At 43.3% G+C, this 22,772-nt stretch overlaps 1 protein-coding gene across 7 annotated transcripts in view; it reads right to left on the reverse strand.

The window, feature by feature from the left end:
- gclc (glutamate-cysteine ligase, catalytic subunit) overlaps positions 1-22,772 on the reverse strand; it is an 83,169-nt gene that overhangs the window by 32,493 nt on the left and 27,904 nt on the right. For 5 of the 7 annotated variants that reach the window (XM_078213246.1, XM_078213247.1, XM_078213245.1 and 2 more), the window contains exons 5-10: positions 13,984-14,097; positions 10,461-10,519; positions 6,906-7,042; positions 6,752-6,826; positions 3,014-3,130; positions 2,785-2,923 (exon numbers count right to left, since the gene is read on the reverse strand). In XM_078213246.1, coding sequence (XP_078069372.1) covers positions 2,785-2,923; positions 3,014-3,130; positions 6,752-6,826; positions 6,906-7,042; positions 10,461-10,519; positions 13,984-14,097 — 641 coding nt within the window. The remainder of the gene's footprint in view (positions 1-2,784; positions 2,924-3,013; positions 3,131-6,751; positions 6,827-6,905; positions 7,043-10,460; positions 10,520-13,983; positions 14,098-22,772) is intronic. The other 2 variants (XM_078213250.1, XM_078213249.1) reach the window with 1 other exon arrangement.

Below are 22,772 nucleotides of genomic sequence, written 5' to 3' on the forward strand. Positions count from 1 at the left end.
TCAGGTCACCTCGCAACCTCTGTCGTTTCAGTGAAAACAAACCAAGTTTATCCAACCTCTCCTCATAGCTAATACCCTCCAGACCCCAGGCAACATCCTGGTAAACCTCTTCTGTACCCTTTCAAAAGCATCCACATCCTTCTGGTAGTGTGGCTACCAGAATGGTTAGCAATATTCTAAATGAGGCCCAAGGTTCTGTACAGCCGCAGCATGACCTGCCAATTTTTATACTCAATGCCCCGACCGATGAAGGCAAGCATGCCACTTGCTTTCTCGACTACCTTATCTACCTGCATTGCCATTTTGTAATCGGTGGACATGTACGCCCAGATCTCTCTGCCTGTCAATACTCCCAAGGGTTCTACTATTTACTGTATAATTCCTACATGCATTGGGCTTTCCAAATACATTAAACTCCATCTGCCATTTCTCCTCCCAAGTCTCCAGCCGGTCTAGATCTTGCTGTATCCTCCGACAATCCTCTTCACTATCCGCGACTCCACCAATTTTTGTGTCGTCTGCGAACTTGCTAATCAGACCAGCTACATTTTCCTCCAAATCATTTAAAAAGGACCCAGATCCCTGTGGAACCCCGCTAGTCACAGCTTTCCATTCAGAAGAACACCCCTCTACTGCTACCCTCTGTCTTCTATGGTGAAGCCAGTTCTGTATCCATCTTGCCAGCTCTCCTCTGATCTCATGCGACTTCACCTTTTGTACCAGTCTACCATGAGGTACCTTGTCAAAGGCTTTACTGAAATCCATGTATACAACATCCACTGCCTCTCCCTCATCTATCATCTTCGTCACTTCCTTGAAAAATTCAATCAAGTTAGTGAGGCATGACCTCCCCTTCACAAAACCAGGCTGCCTATCACTAATAAGGAAGGGCAAGGTCATGGAATGAACAACAAAAAATGTTAACAGAAATCAGATTATGTAGATGGGAATAGCACACAGGACAAGATTAAAAGGAAACAGTCAAATTCCTGTGGCATTGTTCATGGCAAGTCCAGGTCAAAAGGCAATCTTTAGGTGAAATGGAATGAGAGGCTTAGGAAAAATTCAACTACATACACAAATGCAATTTGGATCTCATTCTTTCCTTTTCGTATTTGCATTATAAAGTCCATTGTTCTCGTCCATAATAGAAACTTGTTGTGCTATAACAATATCCTTCCCCTGTTGATAATGCTGCAGCCATTATGACCTTGGTCGATCAAATGACAATGAGAGGCTGTGTGCTTCGAAATCTAACTTTTCTAGGGAATCTCACTACAATGTGGGAAATTACACTTTGAAATTTAGACAGAAAACAAAATTACAAGTATATAATCAGCAGCCTGTCTTACCATTCACTTCACTGATTTTACCCCTCAACTTTTTTAAAAAACTATTTTAAATTGAATAGATATTTTGAAATGTATCTACTGCAATCATTTTTTAAAAGCTTTCAAGCAGAAACTGATAGAAATCAAGTGTTCAATCCTAATTCGCATTTGGAGTATTGAATGTAGTTCTGGTCACCACACTACAAGAATGTGGAAGCTTTGGAGAGAGTTCAAAAAAGGTTCACCAGGATGTTACCTGGCCTCAAGAGTGTTGACTATGAGGAGAGGTTGAATAAACTAGGATTGTTCTCACTGGAAAGATGGAAGCTGAGGGGAGACCTGATAGAGCTCTACAAAATTATGAGGCGCATAGACAGGGTGGGTAGTCAGAGGCTTTTCCCCAGGGTGGAAGTGTCAATTACAAGGGGACACAGGTTCAAGGTGAGAAGGGGAAAGTTTAAGGGAGATGTGCAGGGGAAGTTTTTCATGGAGTGGTGGGTGCCTGCAATGCATTGCCAGAGGTGGTGATGGAAACAGGCACATTAGCAACATTTGAGGCATCTGGATGAGTACATGAATAGGGAGGGAATAAAGGGATATGGACCGAGTACGGGCAGAAGGTTTTTTAAAGTTTAATTAGGGCGTCATGATTGGCACATGCCGATCATGACGATGGGCTTGTTCTTGTGCCGTACTTTTTTGTTCTTTGTAAAACTACCTCAACAGTTTTGAGATAACCTAGGAAATTAGATGAGCATACTGTCCAAGTAAAACTTACTTTTCAAAATTTGTGGGAACCTCTGCATTAAGTGAAGAGGTTACAGGCAAAACCCTCTAAGTGGGTTCAAAGTCAACAGGGTGGCTGTCAATATTTGGAAACAAGATGTGCATGAATTTGAAAAGGGCTTATTAAACAATATAAATAAAAAATATACATGTGCTTTCTGGGAACAGGTCTACAAATAGAAATGTGTTAAACAGCTCTTTGCTTTACCTCAAGTCATTTACATTAACTTTAGGCCTGATGCTGGTTTTTCAGGCTGGGTACTGCCACACTTGACGTTATTGATCAAGACCTGTTCGTAAAGTTAGCTTGAACCAAATTGAAACTGCTTTTTCTTTTGAAGTCTGTGAACCAGGAGTATTTGTCAAATTCTGACAAGGGACTTCATCATAATCGGGATTCTACTACATAATTTTCTCTTGGGAAATGTTAGAATAAAAATAAACAAATTTCATGCCTATGCATTTAAAACAGGAAGGTTTGTGCTATAAATATTGTTTGGGCTAAGAACACATTGCAGTCAGTCGAGGGTAAATTGTTACCAGTACTTTCCAAACAAGATTTTAATAGCCATCAAGAACAGCATCATGCCAATACAAGCAAACTTGTAATTCAGAAATTTGATACATAATGTAATCCCAAATTTTATTTCAATGCATACTTTATTACCTCCTTCTCGGAGTTGCTTGTAGATTTCATCATCAACTGTCAACGTGAGGTCATTATATTTTTCACCACATTTCGAGAGGTAACTATCAATGGAGTCGTACCTGGATTTACTGATCCTGTACTTGCTATGCTTTCGAGGCTGCAAAAGCAACAAATCAAGCATAAGGTTCATGCAGTGCAGGTTAAACTGACAGGCAACACATCAACATGAAAATTCAGAGTTAGTTACCTCCAAACCTCTTTCTTCCCTGGTTCGGTCATCTACAGAGGCTGAAATTACACCCCAACGACAATCAATGTCTGACACATAACCTCTATAAAATGGTGAAGCAGCACTCAAAGCCATCTGGAAGGGAAATTGCACTTAAATGCACCAGGGAAAAAGAAAAAGTACAGTATTTGCTTTTCACTTCAGTTGAATATTCCATAAATATTACAATTTTATGCATTCAAGTTATCAGAGCATCTTATTCAGCATAAAATATTTCAAAATAAGTTTTTCTTTAAACAGCTAATATTGCAATCAAATGTTACAATTCGGTTAAATATCACAATCAAGTTAATCTGCAGTGCTCAATCTGCATTGCTCAGCAACGATCAACATGTATTAGATAATTTAGTGTTTTTACATGGCCTCAACTTTGTGAATACCTCTCTGTCCACTTTTCAGGTAAGAAACTTCCAACTTTAAAGTTACATAAGTTTAATTTCTAGGGGCTAAGAATTCATACACATTTAGATATGTATCAGCATTATCAACCTAAAAAGCTATTCGCACCAACTGCACCAGCTTCTACAGCCAAGTTTTAAGAGACATGTTAATTTCTTTTAATTTGCTTTAAAACTCACTTATGGCAGTTGCATTTCTCTATTTGACATCTACCAGCAATGCACAGTGGCATCAAGATCATAGAAACCCTACAGTGCAGAAGGAGGCCATTCGGCCCATCGAGTCTGCACCGACCACAATCCCACCCAGGCCCTACCCCCTCATATTTACCCGCTAATCCCTCTAACCTATGCATCCCAGGACTCTAAGGGGCAATTTTTAACCTGGCCAATCAACCTAACCTGCACATCTTTGGACTGTGGGAGGAAACCGGAGCACCCGGAGGAAACCCACGCAGACACGAGGAGAATGTGCAAACTCCACACAGACAGTGACCCGAGCCGGGAATCGAACCTGGGACCCTGGAGCTGTGAAGCAGCAATGCTAACCACTGTGCCACCGTGCCGCCCCTACCATCTACAAAGTGCATTGCAACAACACCAAGGTTGCTTCAACAGCATCTTCCAAACCAGTGACCTCTGCCACCTAGAAGTACTAGGGCAGCAGATGCAGGAGAACACCATCATCTGCAGGTTCTCCTTCAAGCCACACACTATTTTGACTTATAACTATAATGCCATTCTTGCACAATCTCTGGATCAAAATCCTGGAACTCCATCCCTAGCAGTACTGTGGATGTATTTATACCACGTGGATGGCAGCAGTTCAAGGCATGATAAATGCCCCTTTGTATCAAGATGTGTAGGTTAGGGGGAATCAACAGGTTATTATATATAGGGTTTTGGGAATAGGGCTTGGGCAAGATGCTCTGTCGGACAGTCAGTGCAGACTTGATGGGTCGAATGGCCTCCTTCTGCACTTTAGAATCATAGAATCCCACAGAATCTTAAAATGGCTTACCACCACCTTCTTAATGGAAATTAGGGATGGGCAATAAAAAACGTTGGCCCAGCCAGCAATGTCTTTTGAAAGAACACCAAAAAAAATCATCAGATTGACCTCTCGACCCCAAAAGGCTTTTTATTAACTGCCTGATACTACCAGAAGAGCCCAGTGCATTATGAGTCAAAAGAAACAAAATAATAGGGCTTCAAATTCTATAAAACAAAATAATTAGTTATAAATATAAAGAAAGTTAATTTTAAGTGGGCAAGAAGGAAATTTATATTTGAACGGCTTTATCAGCCTGACGAGCGCAATTCAGCAGCAGCAATTTAATGTCATCAAGACTAATTTGCATTACAACACTGACTTCTTGCCAGCACCTATTTACCTTGAAGTACTATGGGATATTGAGGATGCGGTAGCTTTCGTGATATTATGCTACCACTTAGTGGTGAGAATTCGTTATTGCAACAACAACAACAAAAACAACATTTTGCATCGTCACCCAGTTGGAAGATTACAATAAAATTTTAAATATGTTATGTTCCAAAAATGGCACAGTGGTTAGACTGCTGCCTCACAGCGCCTGGGACCCACTTTCAATTCCAGCCTTGGGTGACATTGTGTGGAGTTTGTACGTCGTGGATTTTCTTCGGGAGCTCCAGTTTCCTCCCACAGTGCGAAGATGCCAGTTTAGGTGAATTGGCCATGCTAAATTGTCCCTTAGTGTCCAACTAGGTTAGGTGGATTAGCCATGGGATTACGGGATATGGGGGGGGGGGGGGGGGGGGGGGGGGGAATGCCCTTTGGAGAATCAGTGCTGACTCGATGGGCTGAATGGTATGTGCTGAGCCACAATGACTGGATGAGGGGGAAATCAAAACTTCAAAAGCACTTTTGGCTCAATATTTTGTCGCATCACTAAGAAAGGTTAAAGGTCTGTTCTGTAAAGTTAGGTTCCAACTTGAACAGTTGTGTGGCCAGAGCTATTGTTTTTGGTATTCAACTTGAAAGGAAAATTCAAAAAGTCGCAGTCAGAGCTCATTACCATACAATACCCTTGCTGTAAAATACACACAGGTCAGGCTTCATCGTGACATGCCCAAGGTCGAGCACACTGCCACTCACTGTTGAGGTTCACAAATGTAGAGAGCACTCAATTAGGTGCTGTATAGTTGTTGCTACCTAAAAATATGATGTGGAGATGCCGGCGTTGGACTGGGGTAAACACAGTAAGAAGTTTAACAACACCAGGTTAAAGTCCAACAGGTTTATTTGGTAGCAAAAGCCACACAAGCTTTCGAGGCTCTGAGCCCCTTCTTCAGGTGAGTGGGAATTCTGTTCACAAACAGAACTTATAAGACACAGACTCAATTTACATGAATAATGGTTGGAATGCGAATACTTACAACTAATCCAGTCTTTAAGAAACAAAACAATGGGAGTGGAGAGAGCATCAAGACAGGCTAAAAAGATGTGTATTGTCTCCAGACAAGACAGCCAGTGAAACTCTGCAGGTCCACGCAACTGTGGGAGTTACAAATAGTGTGACATAAATTCTGATTCTAGGATCGCATGATAAAGACTCAGGAGGAAAAAAGCAGAAATATTTATGTGAAATAGTGTGACATAAACCCAATATCCCGGTTGAGGCCGTCCTTGTGTGTGTATTCGCATTCCAACCATTATTCATGTAAATTGAGTCTGTGTCTTATAAGTTCTGTTTGTGAACAGAATTCCCACTCACCTGAAGAAGGGGCTCAGAGCCTCGAAAGCTTGTGTGGCTTTTGCTACCAAATAAACCTGTTGGACTTTAACCTGGTGTTGTTAAACTTCTTACTCTACCTAAAAATATGCCAGTACCATGCCAACTTCAGTCAGGCAATGGGGACAAAGTAAACTGGAAAGACTTTAAAAAACTGAGATGCTCTACCAACAACAATAATTTAAGTAAAAACTGAAGTTATGAACTCAAATAATTTTTAGGAAAACAAAATATTTAAAGAAAAATTTGTTTGATTCTAAAAAGGAAAAAATGTGTTCCAACTATTGCCAAATACACAGCCCAAAGATGAATGGGGACTACTGACTGCAAGGGTGTTAAACTACAACATTGAACTATTTTGAGTAATGTTCTCTGGGTTTGCTCATGGCTACTCGTCCTTGTAGCATATGGTGTCACTTCAGGATATTCCCACTGGTGATATTAAACAGCCAACTCTCAATATACAAGTGATGGCATCAAGATAATGAAAATTCACTAAACACAGAACAACTGTCCTTTACACTTACCACAATAGGACAAATTGTGGCGAGCTGGTCATACAGATACCTGGCTTCCGAGATGCTACATGCTTGGAATGTCACCTATCACAAAAGTAGTATGTAAGAAAGAGACGACGGGAAATTAAATGAACACTTTCAAATTTTACAATTGGATACTCACCTGAAGACAACAATTGCCCATACCAAACCCCATAGCATCCATATAGATGTGATCAGGCTTTGTTGCTCTTGCTGCTTCGCCATCATCATTAACAAATTTTTCAATAAACGAAGAGGGAACAGCTTTGTCTTTATAAACTGCAAGAGAGAAAAGTTAAAAGTCTGGCAGCAGCTTGTAGAAATAGAGACTTGAAAAGGGGAATGCCAAGTAGTTTTTATTGAGATATTTACAACTATTTTTATTAATTTACAGTATCTTTGCACTTTCTCAGCCATCAATTTTTCAATCAACTGTTAACAAGGTTAAATACCTCTGTGCACCCAGCATGCTAACATTTCATTGTAGCAGGCAGACAAGATCAGCTGACCACTCAGTGCACCAAGTGATCTGTTAACAGACTGATCAAAAATAATTACCTTCATTGTTAGTGGAGAATGCATCAAAATTCACTTCCATCTCTAAACAGACTAACTAAAACATCAAATGGTAACATGCAGATTGGGACTCTTACTAAACATCTGTTGCTATTAAATTTGCCTCTAAAGGGCAAAAATGCTGTTTTAACTGCTTTCCACCAGCCCCTTGTAGTTGGACATGGCAGCTAGGTGATAACTGTGGGGCAGAACTTTTCACCCTGTAAGTTGCCTCTTTTTCATCTGAAAGCAGGCAAAACATGTTCTGGGTTGCTTGCAAATAATTATTTCTTGGAATACAAAACAGCACAGAACAGGAAGAGGCCCTACGGCCCACCAAGCCTGCGCCAAACACGTTGTCCTATCTAGACCAACCGCCTGTATCCTTCTATACCCCATCTGTTTATGTGCCTATCCAGATAAGTCTTAAATGTCACTAATGTATCTGCCTCAACCACCTCACTTGGCAGTGCATTCCAGGCCCCCACTACCCTCTGCAAAAAAATCCCCTGCACATCTCTACTGAACCTTTCCCCCCTTACCTTGAACTTGTACCCCCTTGTAATTGCAATTTCTGCCCTGGGAAAAAACTTTCAACTGTTCACCTTATCTATAACCCTCAATTTTATAAACTATCAGGTCGCCCCTCTGCCTCCGTCTTTCCAGGGAGAACAATCCCAGTTTATTCAACCTTACCTCATAGCTAACACTCTCCAGGTGACATCCTGGTAAACCTTTTCCGTACTCTCTCCAAAGCCACCGTGTCCTTCTGGTAGTGTGGCAACCAGAATTGGACGCAATATTCCAAATGTGGTCTAACCAATGTTTTATACAACTGTAACATAATTTGCCAACTTTTCTACTCAATGCCCCGGCCGATGAAGGCAAGCGTGACATATGCTTTCTTCACCAACTTTTCCACTTGTGCTGCCACTTTTAAGGATCTGTAGACCTGTACTCCCAGATCCCTGTCTATGCTCCTGATGTTAGAACCATAGAAATCATCCACAAACTTGCTAATCAGACCAGTTACGTTTTCTTCCAAGTCATTTATATATATTACAAACAAGAGGTCCTAGCACTGATCCCTGCGGATTGCCAATAGTTACAGACCTCCATTCAGAAATGAACCGTATGCTTGTAATTCAAGATGTGAGAAGTGCCAGTTGGCATCATTGCCACCTCTTTACACATGGCACACTCAAGAGTTCCTTCCCTGGGGCTCCTAGTATTCTTTACTGTATTCACTCAAGTGTTTAATGTTCAGCCTTTTGGGCTCTTTTCAGCCTCTTTGGATGCCTGTGACTGCTTCTTTAGTATTCATGCGTTGTGGTTCCTCCAACTCAACTCAAATGGACCATTTACTTAAGCCCCCAAATAGTCAACCACACCTTACAGAAAGTTTACTACTTACATGTTGCTCCCCTAACTTGCTGCTGAAATCTGCAGCCCATTCTGGACTAAAATGTTTTACAAACGGCTTCATTGAAGGTTAGGCTCAGTTTACCATGAAATTAAACAAAGCAAACACCCAAACGGTACAACCCAATCATTGTACTTTTCCGCACTTAACTATTGGAGTTTCTAGCACAGTAAAGATGTTGGCATTTCATGGCAATATTTTGGTGAGTAATATAGGAACAGTACCTTCACCCCATCTCCTCCAGCCCTACACAAGTGCAAGACTACTTTGAGGAACCTTTGGTGCCAAAAATAAATTACCCCACTGTTATTGCAAACTACCATTCCACCTCTCTTTCCTCCCCAAAGTCTTGAATGTGTTTTCACCTTCTGAATCCATGTCCATCCTTTCTGGAACTCCATGTCTAAAACCCTCCAATCAGATTTCCACCCCTGCATAGTACCAAAACAGCTCAAAGTCACATACGATATCCTGTGACAAAGATTAATGATCCCGGTGTCCTTCTCAACCCAAATGCAGCATTTGACACATTGGCCATACCATCTTCCTGCATTGTCTCTCCACTTTCATACAGCTGAATGGTTCTGCTTGCACCAAATTCCATTCTCATCTAATCACAGACAAAGAATGACATGCAATGGTTTCTTTTCCCACTCTTGCACAGTTAACTTGGGTGTCTCACAAGGATCTATTTTATGCTCTACCCTATATTTACACTGAACTGGCTGGTTGACATCCACTCATTCATGTCTTTGCCACGTGACCTGACTATTCTAATGCACGTCTGGCTGGTCTCCCACCTTTATCCTCTTTATTCAAAACATGCATTAAGTCCTATCCATCCATCATCCCTGTGCTTGCTGACCTACATCAGCAATCAATAAATGTCTCCACATTTTCATATCTTTCCATGGCTTTACCTTTTCCCAACTCAAATCTTCTTCTGCCCCCCAACTCTTAGAAATCTGCAATCCTCTCATTTGAGCCTCAAGCACAAATCCCAGATTTTAATTGCTGCACCACTGGTTGGCATGCCTTCAGTTGTCTTGATCCCAAGATCTGGAGCTTGCCCCCACATATACCCGCCTCACTTGCTTGCTTACCTCCTTTGAAGCACTCCTTAAAATCTACATCTGACCATGATTTTATTCATCTGATTTAAAATCTCCTGATGTGACTCAGCACCATATTTTGTTTTATATTACTCTTGTGAAATGCCTTGGGATTTTCTATTATATCAGCATTACTTAAATACAAGCTGCTGCTGTAACACTGAGCAAGCTTTTAATTTTTTTGAGATATGTATCTCATCTATAAACAAGATCAGTCCTACATCCACCGCTGCTTTTGGTAGAATGTCCTCAGTTCTAACAACCCTATGTATGGAAACATTTCTCCAAACCACAATGACAAAGGAAGAGTTTGCGAATGCTATAGGATAGCTAATCCATTAGCACAAATCATAGTGTCTTACATTGCACCTATAGAGTTCATTTAGTATTAATGTTAAGTTTTTAAGTACTGACTCACTATTCAAAAGGTTTTCTTTGTAACAAATGCTTTAATTCTCAAAACCTCTTAGTTCTCCTCTTGGAAGGTTAGCACCCATGGAACCAGCAATATACACAGCGTACGTATGCCCATTAGAACAGGCATGGAGAAAGTCAGGATGGGAGAATGGAATTGTGAAGAAAAAGACAAATTAGGCTGTTTACTTACTTGGTACATTAATGACTATTTTTTCTCCCCGTCTGTGGCGAATATTTCTCGTCAAAGTGCTGAAGAAAGAAATCCAACAAAAGAACAAACTTAATTGAATCTAAAAATTATTGAAGTCCCTTAAGTAACTATAATTTTTCTATGCAATGGAAATTAGTGTAAGAATTGGCTAATTTCAATACTGTTCAAGTAAAGGTAAACTGGGAGCCAAAGAGATTCAACTTAGTTTGAAACAGTGTAAGATGGAGACATGCCAAGGAGATATTCCAATTATATTTAATTTGTTCATGAATCTAAGAGTTAAGTAGAGACTAGTAAAACCCATGGAAGAAATCTATTGGCATATATTCGGGTTTTAAAAAAAGACATATTTCTAACTTTCCTCAGGTGTCGCCACTGAATACCTAGATTTCGAAGCCGAGTACTAAAACAAGGATACTATGTTAAAGCTTTATAGATCACATGTTTGGGCTCAGCAAGAATAGTGGGTGGGCTTCTCTCAAAATAATTCTAAGTGTCGAATTCATGTAAAACTGGAGTACAACGATATGCGGGTTAGGTGCATTGGCCATGCTAAATTGACCCTTACTGCCCTGGGATGCATGGGTTAGTGGGGTAAATATGAGGGGAATAGAGCCTGGGCAGGATTGTTGCCAGTGCAGATTTGATGGGCCGAATGGCCTCTTTCTGCACTGTCGGGATTCCATGATAAATCCCGCTGGTTTATTCAGTGGGACTTTCAAAATGAATCTCCCACACACTGAGCGTCAGAGAGCCCTAGCATGAATCTCATTAAAAATCTGGGGGCAGGGCCTATTCCTGCTGGAGAGGCCGGCAGGAAAGCAAGCCAATACACATGCGCCCATCTGTCATAGCGGAGATCGGCGCATGTGCAGTAGGTTTGCACTACCAGCCTCCCGATCGCTGGCCTGCCCCGCATCGCTGCCTCTCCGATCCATGCTGCGCTCTCCCCCCCTCTCCGGCTTCCTGGACCTCTCCAGGCAAGCCCCAATGACTTCAATGCCAGGCCTGCTAATAGCATGCAAATCTTCATATGAATAACTGATACAACTCTGCACCAATTACTGGTGCGGAGCTAACAGTGCCGGAAATCCGGCGGCTGGAGACACAGGCTGTGGCGCCAGCGGGAAATTGCTCCCAGTGTGTTTAATTCTAGGCACCACACACTAGAGTGACAAATCCTTGGGGAAGATGCAGAGATTTAGAAGAAGGATTCCAGGATTGAAAATTATGTGGAGGAACAAGAGAAGTTGGAATTTTCAGAACAAAGATCAAGGATGTGGTTTAATAGAGATGCTCAGAATTACGAGGGGTTTAAATACTTTCGCCTTGTAAATTCAGTTTCTGACAGGTGGATCCAGAGAGATGACGATTTTTTAAAAATGCAGTGAGTTACAACAATCTGGGATGTTGTAAATACAAAAGCAGAGATGTAATGCTGAGGCTGTATAAAGCTCTGGTGAGACCACATTTAGAATACTGCAAGCAATTTTGGGCCCCATATCTAAGGAAAGGTGTGCAAGCCTTGGAGAGGGTCCAGAGGAGGTTCACGAAAATGATCCCGGGAATGAAAAGCTTGATGTAAAAGGAGTGTCAGAGGACTTTGGGTTTGTACTCGATGGAATATAGAAGGATAAGAGGAAATCTCATTAAAACTTACAGAATACAATACTGAAAGGCCTGGATAAAGTGGACGTGGGACAGTCTCAGAGTAAAGGGATGACCTTTTAGAACGGAGATGAGGAGGAATTTCTTCAGCTAGAAGGTGGTGAATCTATGGAAGTCATTGCCACAGAAGGTCATTGAGTGCATTTAAAACAGATAGATAGGTCCTTGATTGGTAGAGGGATCAAGGGTTATGGGAAAAAGCAGGAGAATGGGGCTGAGAAACTTATCAGCCATGATTGAATGACAGAGCAGATTTGATGGGCCGAAAGGCCTAATTCTGCTTCTATATCTTATGGGATGCACTGTTAGAATGGAAACAGATTCAAAGCATGTTTCCAAGGGGAATTGGATAAATACTTAAAATCAAACTTTTAGAAATTTATGGGGGTGGGGGAGTGGGACTACTTCAAAAGTTCAGGATCAACATAGGTGCAATGGATTGAATGGCCTTCTGTCCTGTAAGATTTTATGATTTGTGCTCATGGGTTAGCTATCCTATAGCATTCATTTTTTTCTATGTTATAGTCTATCCCTCAATTAAAGACAGGCAGTCATCAAAATTGAGAACCCAAGGTATTTTCACAAGCTACAGTCTTCCTGGATGCGCATAAAACATAGCAATCAAAATTCCTCCCTATGACAGTAGAATAGCTCATAGTAGCTACACCCCAAAAAAACCTTCAGATATTAAGTAGCAGTAAGTGAATCCCTTATTAGAAAAGGGAAGAGTTCCCCAAATTCCAAATGTATATTTAGTATTAATTTGTGCATCCTCCAAATATTAAGTGATTACATTTTTAAAAGCATTGCCCAAAAGTTTTTGTGCAAGATAATGCAACCTCAAATTAAAAAAGCAGCCACGAGATGACTGCAAAAATGATCAGAAAGCTTGGTGTAATAAGTGTGAATACTGGGGCAAAGTTCAGAATATGAAGTGTTATTAAAATAGAAAGACAGTAGATAGATATGCAAAATAGACATGAAGGACCCATTAAGAATGCACAAGAGTAAAAAGCCACAGGGACAGAACAAGTCTTGGCTTCGCTGAGCGATCTCCTCTATGACATTAGGTGTTAACTAGTTCTATTAGACTCATAGAAACCCTACAGTGCAGAGAGGGGCCATTTGGCCCATCGAGTCTGCATCGACCACAATCCCACCCAGGCCCCAGCCCCATATCTCTACATATTTACCAGCTAATCCCTCTAACCTATACACCTCAGGACTCTAAGGGGCAATTTTTAGCATGGCCAATCAACATAAATGGTGTGGAGATGCCAGCGTTGGACTGGGGTAAACACAGTAAGAAGTTGAACAACACCAGGTTAAAGTCCAACAGGAGCTGTTGGACTTTAACCTGGTGCAATCAACCTAACCCACACATCTTTGGACGGTGGGAGCACCCGGAGGAAACCCACGGAGATACGAGGAGAATGTGCAAACTCCACACAGACAGTGACCCAAGCCGGTAATCGAACCCAGGTCCCTGGAGCTGTGAAGCAGCAGTGCTAACCACTGTGCTACCGTGCCACCCAAGCAAGCTTAGCTTATAACAACAAATCTTTGCACCAACATAGAAACTGGACTGGAACAAAATTTATAAATGTATTTTTGGTATAGGTGGCAGAAGTCTGCTATCGGCAATTTACTCCATACAATATGTTTGGTGTTGCACAAATAGTTGGAAATATGAAGCAGGCTGTCTAACCAAAATTCATACAATATGATCCATGCAGATATACTAACAAGATCTTATTCTGCTAAAATATATGCAATTCTATTTACAGGACTAACCAGGATGTAATTTACAAACACAAGATGAGTATGAACTCACCTAAATCTTGGATGTCTGTTGATTGCTTCATCAGGAAAAAACAGCGACTTAGAGGCTCCACTTTCAACTGGTTTAGGCTCATGTACAGGTTGTGTGAATTGATGACATCCCAACCTGGAAAGTAATTTTTCTCCCAAATGAATTTAGAAACTCTCTCAAATGTGTACAGAATAAGATCATTCATTTAGTTTCTCTTCTCTATCTCCCCCACCCACCCAATTTACAAAAGATGTGATTGTATTACTTTCATCATGACCATTTAACACTGGAGGTTGAGCCAGGGTTCGCTAGGATGAAAAGGGCTGCATTATGAGGAAAGATTGAGTAGGCTGGGCCTAGTAGGAGGATGATCTTAAGATTCTAAGGGGTTTGATAACATTGATGCTGTGAGGATGTTCCCCCTCATGGAGGAATCTAGAGCTTGGGGTCAGAGTTTCAAAATATAGGCTCTCCAGTTTGAGACCAAGGAGAAATTTCTTCTCCCAGTGGACGGTTAGTCTTTGGAGCTGGATCAATGAATATATTCATGGTTGAATTAGATTTTTGATTGACAAGGCAGCCAAGGGTGATGGGGGACAGCCAGGAAAGTGAAGTTAAGGGGCCACAATCAGATCAGCCATGATCTTACTGGATGGTATAGCAGGCTTGATGGGCTGAATAGTCTATTACTACTTCCTCTTCTTATGACCTTATGATCACTGGGAGCTAAACGTTTTATGCAACTGAATGGTCTCCCCAGCAATAATGCTTCTTTTAGAAAGAATATTGCAAATATTTGTAGATATTCCAATAAATTTCTTGTGACATTGCCCATCAACTGATTACAGAAAGACAGCACTGGGAGTAGGAAGATTTCAAAAACATGCACCATTGCACCACCCAGTGGCTGAGACCCACAAATGTATAATGGGCAACTGCTTATCTACAGGAAGTAAATTCTAAATATTTAGATCTTTGGTTGCATTATGCTCATCTAATCAAAATCTGTAATCAAAAATTGTGATAACAGGAAATTGGACCAAAAGTGTGCACTTCGATTGAAATTTAAAGACATTTAGCTAATGTTTATTACTGGTGCATTCTCAGAATTAAAATGTCAATACTAGTTTTCCTAACAATGCGCTTGAACTTCAGAATAGCACCTCTTAAATTCCACATCAATTTAAAAAATCAAGATCTTGGGTCCAACAGCATTTTTCTGCTGTGGGGTTATGTATATAGAATATGAAGTGAAGATGGCCAATTGCCCATCCAAAATTATGTACATTAACAGAAGAATCAACAAGACAATTTCATCTCACTCGCGAGGGATGGATTTAGAAGATTGATAGGTTAGCTTAGCAGAGGGGTCGGGATAAATGGGTCCTTCTCTGGCTGGCGAAATGTAATTAGTGGGGTCCTGCAATGGTCAGTCTGAGGGACTGTGTACTCTGCTTCACAGAGACATGGCTCACTCCTGCTTCACCGGACTGTGCCCTACAACCAGAGGGCATCTCAATCCACCAAATGGACAACACAGAGGCCTCAGGCAAGACTGGGGAGGTGGGGTCTGCCTTCGAATCAACACCTCTTGGTGCCTAGACATAGCTACACTGGCGAGTTTCTGCTCCCTGGACCTAGAATCCCTGACACTACAGTGCTGTCCCTACTACCTACCGTGGGAGTTCATCTCTGTTATCCTGACAGCAGTTTACATCCCACTCCACGTGGACGTGAAGACCGCGCTACCATGATACCACCAACACATCTCCTGTTGCACCCGAGGCCCAAACATCCTAGACCATTGCTACACAAATATCAAAAATGCCTACCGCTCTATCGCCCACCCATACAAATCAGACCACAAGGCTGTGCTCCTGCTCCTGGCTTGCAAGCAAAAACTGAAATGCAAGAATCCGTCAAAGAAGCAATGTTGGTCGGAGAAATCGGATGATCTCCTACAGGACTGCTTACAGTCAGTTGACTGGTCAGTATTTAAAAACTCTGCGACCAGGCTGAACAAGTACGCCATTACAGTAACTGACTTCATTAGTAAGTGTGTAGAGGACTGTGTGGCCAAGAAGCAAATCCGTGTGTTTCCCAATCTGAAACCATGGATGAACAAGGATATCCATTGACCGCTGAAGTCCAGATCAGGAGACGTTCAAGTCAACCGACTCTGAACTATACAAGAAAGTTAGATATGATCTACGGATATCCAAAGATGCCAAAAGACAGTATCAAGCTAGAATCCCAAGCTGCCACACGGACTCCCGACTATGGCAAGGTCTGCAAGACATAACAGGCTACAAGACGAAGGCAGGTAAAACTGCCAGCTCCAATGCACTCCTCCCTGATGAGCTCAAAGCATTCTATGCCCATTTTGAGCAAGAGGTCAGCAAGAGCATGCCCTCCATCCTGGAAACCTCGGACGAACCTGCATCCGACGTCAGCACTGCCAATGTCAGAGCAGCCTTCTCAAAAGTCAACCCATGGATGGGTTGGCCCAGATGAGGTACTCGGGCGAGCACTCCGGTTCTGCAGGGACCAACTGGCAGGGGTATTGACAGACATCTTCAACCTCTCTTTACATCAATCTGAGGTCCCTAACTGCATCAAGAAGATTACCATGATCCCAATACCAAAGGAAAGCCAGGCAATGTGCCTTAATGACCATCATCCAGTGGCTCTGACATCCATCATTATTAAGTGCTTCAAAAGGTTAGCATGGTACAAATCAATTCCTGTCTCTCAGACTGCCTGGATCCACTACAATTCGCCTATCGCTGCAACAGGTCCACACCATCTCCCTGGCCCTACACTCAACCCTGGAACACCTAGATAACAGACACCGATGTCATACTCCTATTCATAGACTACAACTCAGCCTTTAACACCATTATTCCTACGAGGCTCATCTCCAAACTTCGTGGTCTGGGGCTCAGCTTCTCCCTCTGCAACTGGATCCTAGACTTCCGAACCTACAGACCAGTCAGTAAGGATAGGCAACACCACCTCCTCCATGGTCATTCTCAACAGCGGTGCTCCGCAAAGCTGTGTCCTCAGTCCCTTACTATACTCCTTATACACCTGACTATGGCCAAATCCCCCTCCAACTCGATTTTCAAGTTTGCTGATGACACCACCATTGTGGGTTAGATCTCAAACAATGACAAGATGCAGTACAGGAAAGAGATAGAGAATCTGATGAACTGTTGCAACAACAATACTCTCTCCCTCAATATCAACAAAATGAAGGAGACCGTCAACTTCAGGAAGCGTAGTGGAGGGTATACTCCTGTCTACATCAATGGGGATGAAGCAGAAATGGTCGAGAGCTTCAAGGTTTTAGGCGTCCAGATCACCAACAACCTGTCCTGGTTCCCCCCATGCCGACACTATAGTTAAGAAAGCCCACTAACGCCTCCATTTTCTCAGAAGATTAAGGAAATTTGGCATGTCAGCCACGACTCTGACCAACTTCTACAGAATTCTTTCTGGCTGTATCACAGCATGGTTTGGCTCCTGCTCTGTCCAAGACTGCAATAAACTATAGAGAGTCATGAACAAAGCTCGGTCCATTACTCAAACCAGCCTCCCATCCATTGACACCACCTACACATCCCACTGCCTCAGAAAAACAGCCAGCATAATTAAGGACCCCACGCACCCTGGACATACTCTCTTCCACCTTCTTCCGTCGGAAAAAACACAGAAATCTGAGGACACGTACCAACTGACTCAAAAACAGCTTCTTTCCTGCTGCCATCAGAATGGACCTACCTCGCATTAAGTTGATCTTTCTCTACACCCGAGCTATGACTGTAACACTTCATTCAGCACTCTCTCCTTCCTTTCCCTATGTACGGTCTGCTTTGTCTGTGTATAGTGTGCATGCAAGTAACAATATTTTTCACTTTATACTAATACACGTGACAACAATAAATCAAATCAGTCCTCGGACCTCAACTGTTTACAATCTAAACAAATGATCTGCAACAGGAACAGAGCATAACATTGCAAAATTTGTGGATGATACTAAAATATGTGGGAAAGCAAGCAGTGAAGGGGATACAAAGATTCTTACAGACGGTTATAGAAGGGCTAGGAGAATGGGCCAGAATTTGGCAGATGGAGTTTAATGTGGATAAGGGTGAGGCTGTCCATTTTGGCAGAAAAAGGCGGCAAATTACTTAAATGGAAAGCAGATTCAAAATGCATTCAGGCAGAGGGATCTGAGTATCTATGCTCATGAAATCGCAGAAAGTCATTATGCAGATGCAGCATGTAATAAAAAAGGCAAATGGGATGTTGGCATTTATTGCAAAGGGACTGGAGTATAAAAAGTAGAGAAATGTTGTTGCAAATGTTGTTGCAATGCGGTGTTGGTGAGTCCGCATTTGGAGTACGGTGTCCAGTTTTGGTCTCTTTATTTAAGGAAGGATGTAGTGGCACTGGAGGTAGTTCAGAGGAGGTTCACCATATTGATTCCGAGGATGAAAGGATTGACATATGAGGAAAGATTAACAGCCTGGGCTTATACTCGCTGGAGTTCAGAAGGATGAGAGGGGATCTGATCAAGATGATGGATAAAATAAATTTAATCCAAATGTTTTCTCTTATGGGAAATTTCAAACGAGGTCACACGTATAGATTGAGCGGCGGCAAATTTAAAACTGAGATGAGGAGGAACTACTTCTCACAGAGGGTGGCGAATCTGTGGAACTTGCTGCCCCATATCGCGGCGGAGTCTGAATCGTTGAATGGTTTCAAATAGGGGATAGATATATTTCTAATTTTAAAAAAGGCATAAGGGGATATGGGGAACAGGTGGGGAGGTGGATTTGAGACCAGGCAGAGATCAGCCATGATCTGATCTGAATGGCAAAGCAGGCTCAAAGGGCTGAATTTGCCTCCTTCTGCTCCTAATTCAATGTTCCTATCCCACTACTGGGCAATATAACTGCTCCACACATCCTAATGCAAAGCAGAAAGATCTGAGATTCGCATTGAGAATATGAATTTCCTCCATTTGCTCCTCAGTCTCACACAATATCCTAAATTACAACTTAATATCTGTGGATAGTTAGCTATGCATACATCTCGGGGAGAGTATTACTTTTTAAGCTAGCTGGGATGTAACAACTAACCCATTTATTATAATATAAAACAGCGAGTTCACGAAGGAGCAGGGCTTAGCATTAAACCTCAACTTCAAAAGCACAGTGGATGAAAACAGTAGCAGTGATGGAATGAACTTCAAGTGCAGGAGAGGGAGATGCTGTGATTGGAGGAGTGAGAGCTTTGATTGGAGAAGCAGCATGTTCAAGCAGGAGCACGGGGGTTCGGGTCCCCTTAAATGTGCACTACATGGGCAGAAGGGCAGGGAAGCAAGGAACCAAAGTCTATCGCTAGGCTCTGAGACCAGGACTAGGTTTTTCTGTCTCAGCCGAAATCCAGTAGGGATCATAGAAATCATAGAAACCCTACAGTGCAGAAGGAGGCCATTCGGCCCATCGAGTCTGCACCGACCACAATCCCACCCAGGCCCTACCCCCACATATTTACCCACTAATCCCTCTAACCTACGCATCCCAGGACTCTAATGGATGGGAGCAGGAATTCAGTGGCACTCTCGCTGAAGGGCAGAGCACTTCAGCACATGGAATCCTGTGCTACCCACCTAATTATGCAGCCGAGAGGATAATGTCACATCATGTGGTGAGGTGGGAAGGAAGTCGTGCACCCTGCTGTCATGTCTGGGCGCCTTATTTAAAAGGCACCCAGTCAACAAGTGATTCATTGTGCCAGGAATCCAGGACATCGGGCTGGTTTCTAGAGAGCAGCAAGTATTGGCTCCATGGTTCAGCAGCCTGGATGGTGGTCCCCTGGATGGCCGGTGCCACAGAGGTGCAGGGGACCACCCTGCATTGCAACCCATCCAGCTCATACAGGTCTCATCTTCGAGAATTGGTCCCTATGCCTCAGGAACCAAATCCCTCCCTCTTACATTTTCTTTCCAGCCACGCATTCATCTATTCTATTCTTGTATTCCTGCTCTCTCTCTCCCGAGCACGATCCTGCAATTACTACCTTTGAGGCCCTGCCTTTTAGAACATAGAAACATAGAAACCCTACAGTGCAGAAGGAGGCCATTCGGCCCATCGAGTCTGCACCGACCACAATCCCACCCAGGCCCTATCCCCACATATTTTTTACCCGCTAATCCCTCTAACCTACACATCCCAGGACTCTAAGGGGCAATTTAACCTGGCCAATCAACCTAACCCGCACATCTTTGGACTGTGGGAGGAAACCGGAGCACCCGGAGGAAACCCACGCAGACACGAGGAGAATGTGCAAACTCCACACAGACAGTGACCCGAGCCGGGAATCGAACCCAGGACCCTGGAGCTGTGAAGCAGCAGTGCTAACCACTGTGCTACCGTGCCGCCCACATTTTAATTTATTTCTTAGCTCCATATACTTGGCTTTCAGGACTTCACCACTGTTTTTATTTACAGCGTTGGTATCAATATGGACCACAACTCCTGGCTGTTCACACTCCTCCTTCAGAATATCCCACAGCCAGTGACATCCTTGATCATGGTACTATACCACCCTCGTGTCATGTCTGCAGCCGCAGAAAGCCTCCCACCCATGCAGCTGAGCTACTCATGGTGTCATGAACCTGGCATTGAAATGTAAGCATGATGTGGAGATGCCGGCGCTGGACTGGGGTGAACACAGTAAGAAGTCTCATAACACCAGGTTAAAGTCCAACAGGTTTATTTGGTAGCAAAAGCCACTCGCTTTCGGAGCGCTGCTCCTTCATCAGGTAAGTGGGAGTTCTGTTCACAAACAGGGCCTATAAAGACAAACTCAATTTACAAAATAATGGTTGGAATGTGAGTCTTTACAGGTAATCAAGTCTTAAAGGTACAGACAATGTGAGTGGAGAGAGCGTTAAGCACAGGTTAAAGAGATGTGTATTGTCTCCAGACAGGACAGTGAGATTTTGCAAGCCCAGGCAAGTCATGGGGGTTACAGATAGTGTGACATGAACTCAAGATCCCAGTTGAGGCTGTCCTCGTGTGCGGAACTTGGCTATCAGTCTCTGCTCAGCGACTCTGCGCTGTCGTGTGTCGTGAAGGCTGCCTTAGAGAACGCTTACCCGAAGATCAGAGGCCGAATGCCCGTAACCGCTAAAGTGTTCCCCAACAGGAAGAGAACACTCTTGCCTGGTGATTGTCGAGCGGTGTTCATTCATCCGCTGTCGTAGTGTCTGCATGGTCTCCCCAATGTACCATGCCTCGGGACATCCTTTCCTGCAGCGTATCAGGTAGACAATGTTGACAGAGTTGCAAGAGTATGTACCGTGTACCTGGTGAATGGTGTCCTCACGTGAGATGATGGCATCTGTGTCGATGATCTGGTACGTTTTGCAGAGGTTGCTGTGGCAGGGTTGTGTGGTGTCATGGTCACTGTTCTCCTGAAGGCTGGTAGTTTGCTGCGGGCAATGGTCTGTTTGAGGTTGGCATATTGAGGTGCGCATTTGGGCCCCATGGCTGTTCCATGTGTCTGGATGAAGAACTGGTTGTTGAAGGTGAAGACATTGTGGTCCAGGATGAAATGGATGAGTTGTCAGACTACACACCAACCAGATGAAATCGAAGTTCTCAGCCGAGGGCTCAATTTCTGCCCCACCATCAAAATAGACCCCATCAGTCTCGCAGCAGACACAGAGGAATTCATGAGGCAAATGAGGCTGCGGGAGCTCTTCCACAAACCCCAAGAGGCCAACAGCGAACACAATGAGACAGCCAATGAACCGGAACAGCCGACAGAGAGATCCGCACGCAGCAACCGAAGAGGAAAGAGTCGAATTGGACTCCTCCGGAAGGCCGCTGCCCTCGAATTGACTTGTACACCCAAGCCATCAGGAGGTGCGTCAACACCAGATTCATCAACCGCACTCACAAGACAGCCCCGATCACCACTCAAGCACAACGCAGCGCCATTCGCGCTCTCAAGACCAACCACAACATTGTCATCAAACCAGCAGACAACGGAGGGGCCATCGTCATACTGAACAGAACGATTACTGCAAAGTGTACTGACAACTGAACAACAAGGAACACTACAGACAGTTACCCGCAGATCCGACCAAAGAACACACCCGTCAACTCAGACTGATCAAGACCTTTGATCCGGACCTTCAGAGCACCCTCCATGCTCTGATCCCACGTACTCCCCGCGTTGGCGATTTCTACTGCCTCCTGAAGGTACACAAGGCAAACACACCCGGCTGTTCCATCGTATCGGACAATGGGACCCTGTGCGAGAACCTCTCCGGCTACGTCAAGGGCATCCTGAAACCTATTGTACAAAGAACTCCCAACTTTTGTTGCGACACTACGGACTTCCTACAGAAACTCAGCACACATGGAGCAATTGAACCAGGAGCACTCCTCGTCACAATGGATGTCTCGGCACTCTACACCAGCATCCCCCACGACGATGGCATTGCTGCAACTGCCTCAGTACTCAACACTGACAACTGCCAGTCTCCAGATGCAATTTTACAACTCATCCGCTTCATCTTGGGCCATAATGGTCTTCAACTTCAACAACCAGTTCTTCATCCAGACACACGGAACAGCCACGGGGACCAAATCCGCACCTCAATATGCCAACATCTTCATGCACAGGTTCGAACAAGACCTCTTCACCGCACAGGACCTTCAACCGATGCTATACACTAGATACATCGATGACATTTTCTTCCTTTGGACTCATGGTGAACAATC

This window comes from Mustelus asterias, chromosome 5, assembly GCF_964213995.1.
Source record: "Mustelus asterias chromosome 5, sMusAst1.hap1.1, whole genome shotgun sequence".
Taxonomy (NCBI): domain Eukaryota; kingdom Metazoa; phylum Chordata; class Chondrichthyes; order Carcharhiniformes; family Triakidae; genus Mustelus; species Mustelus asterias.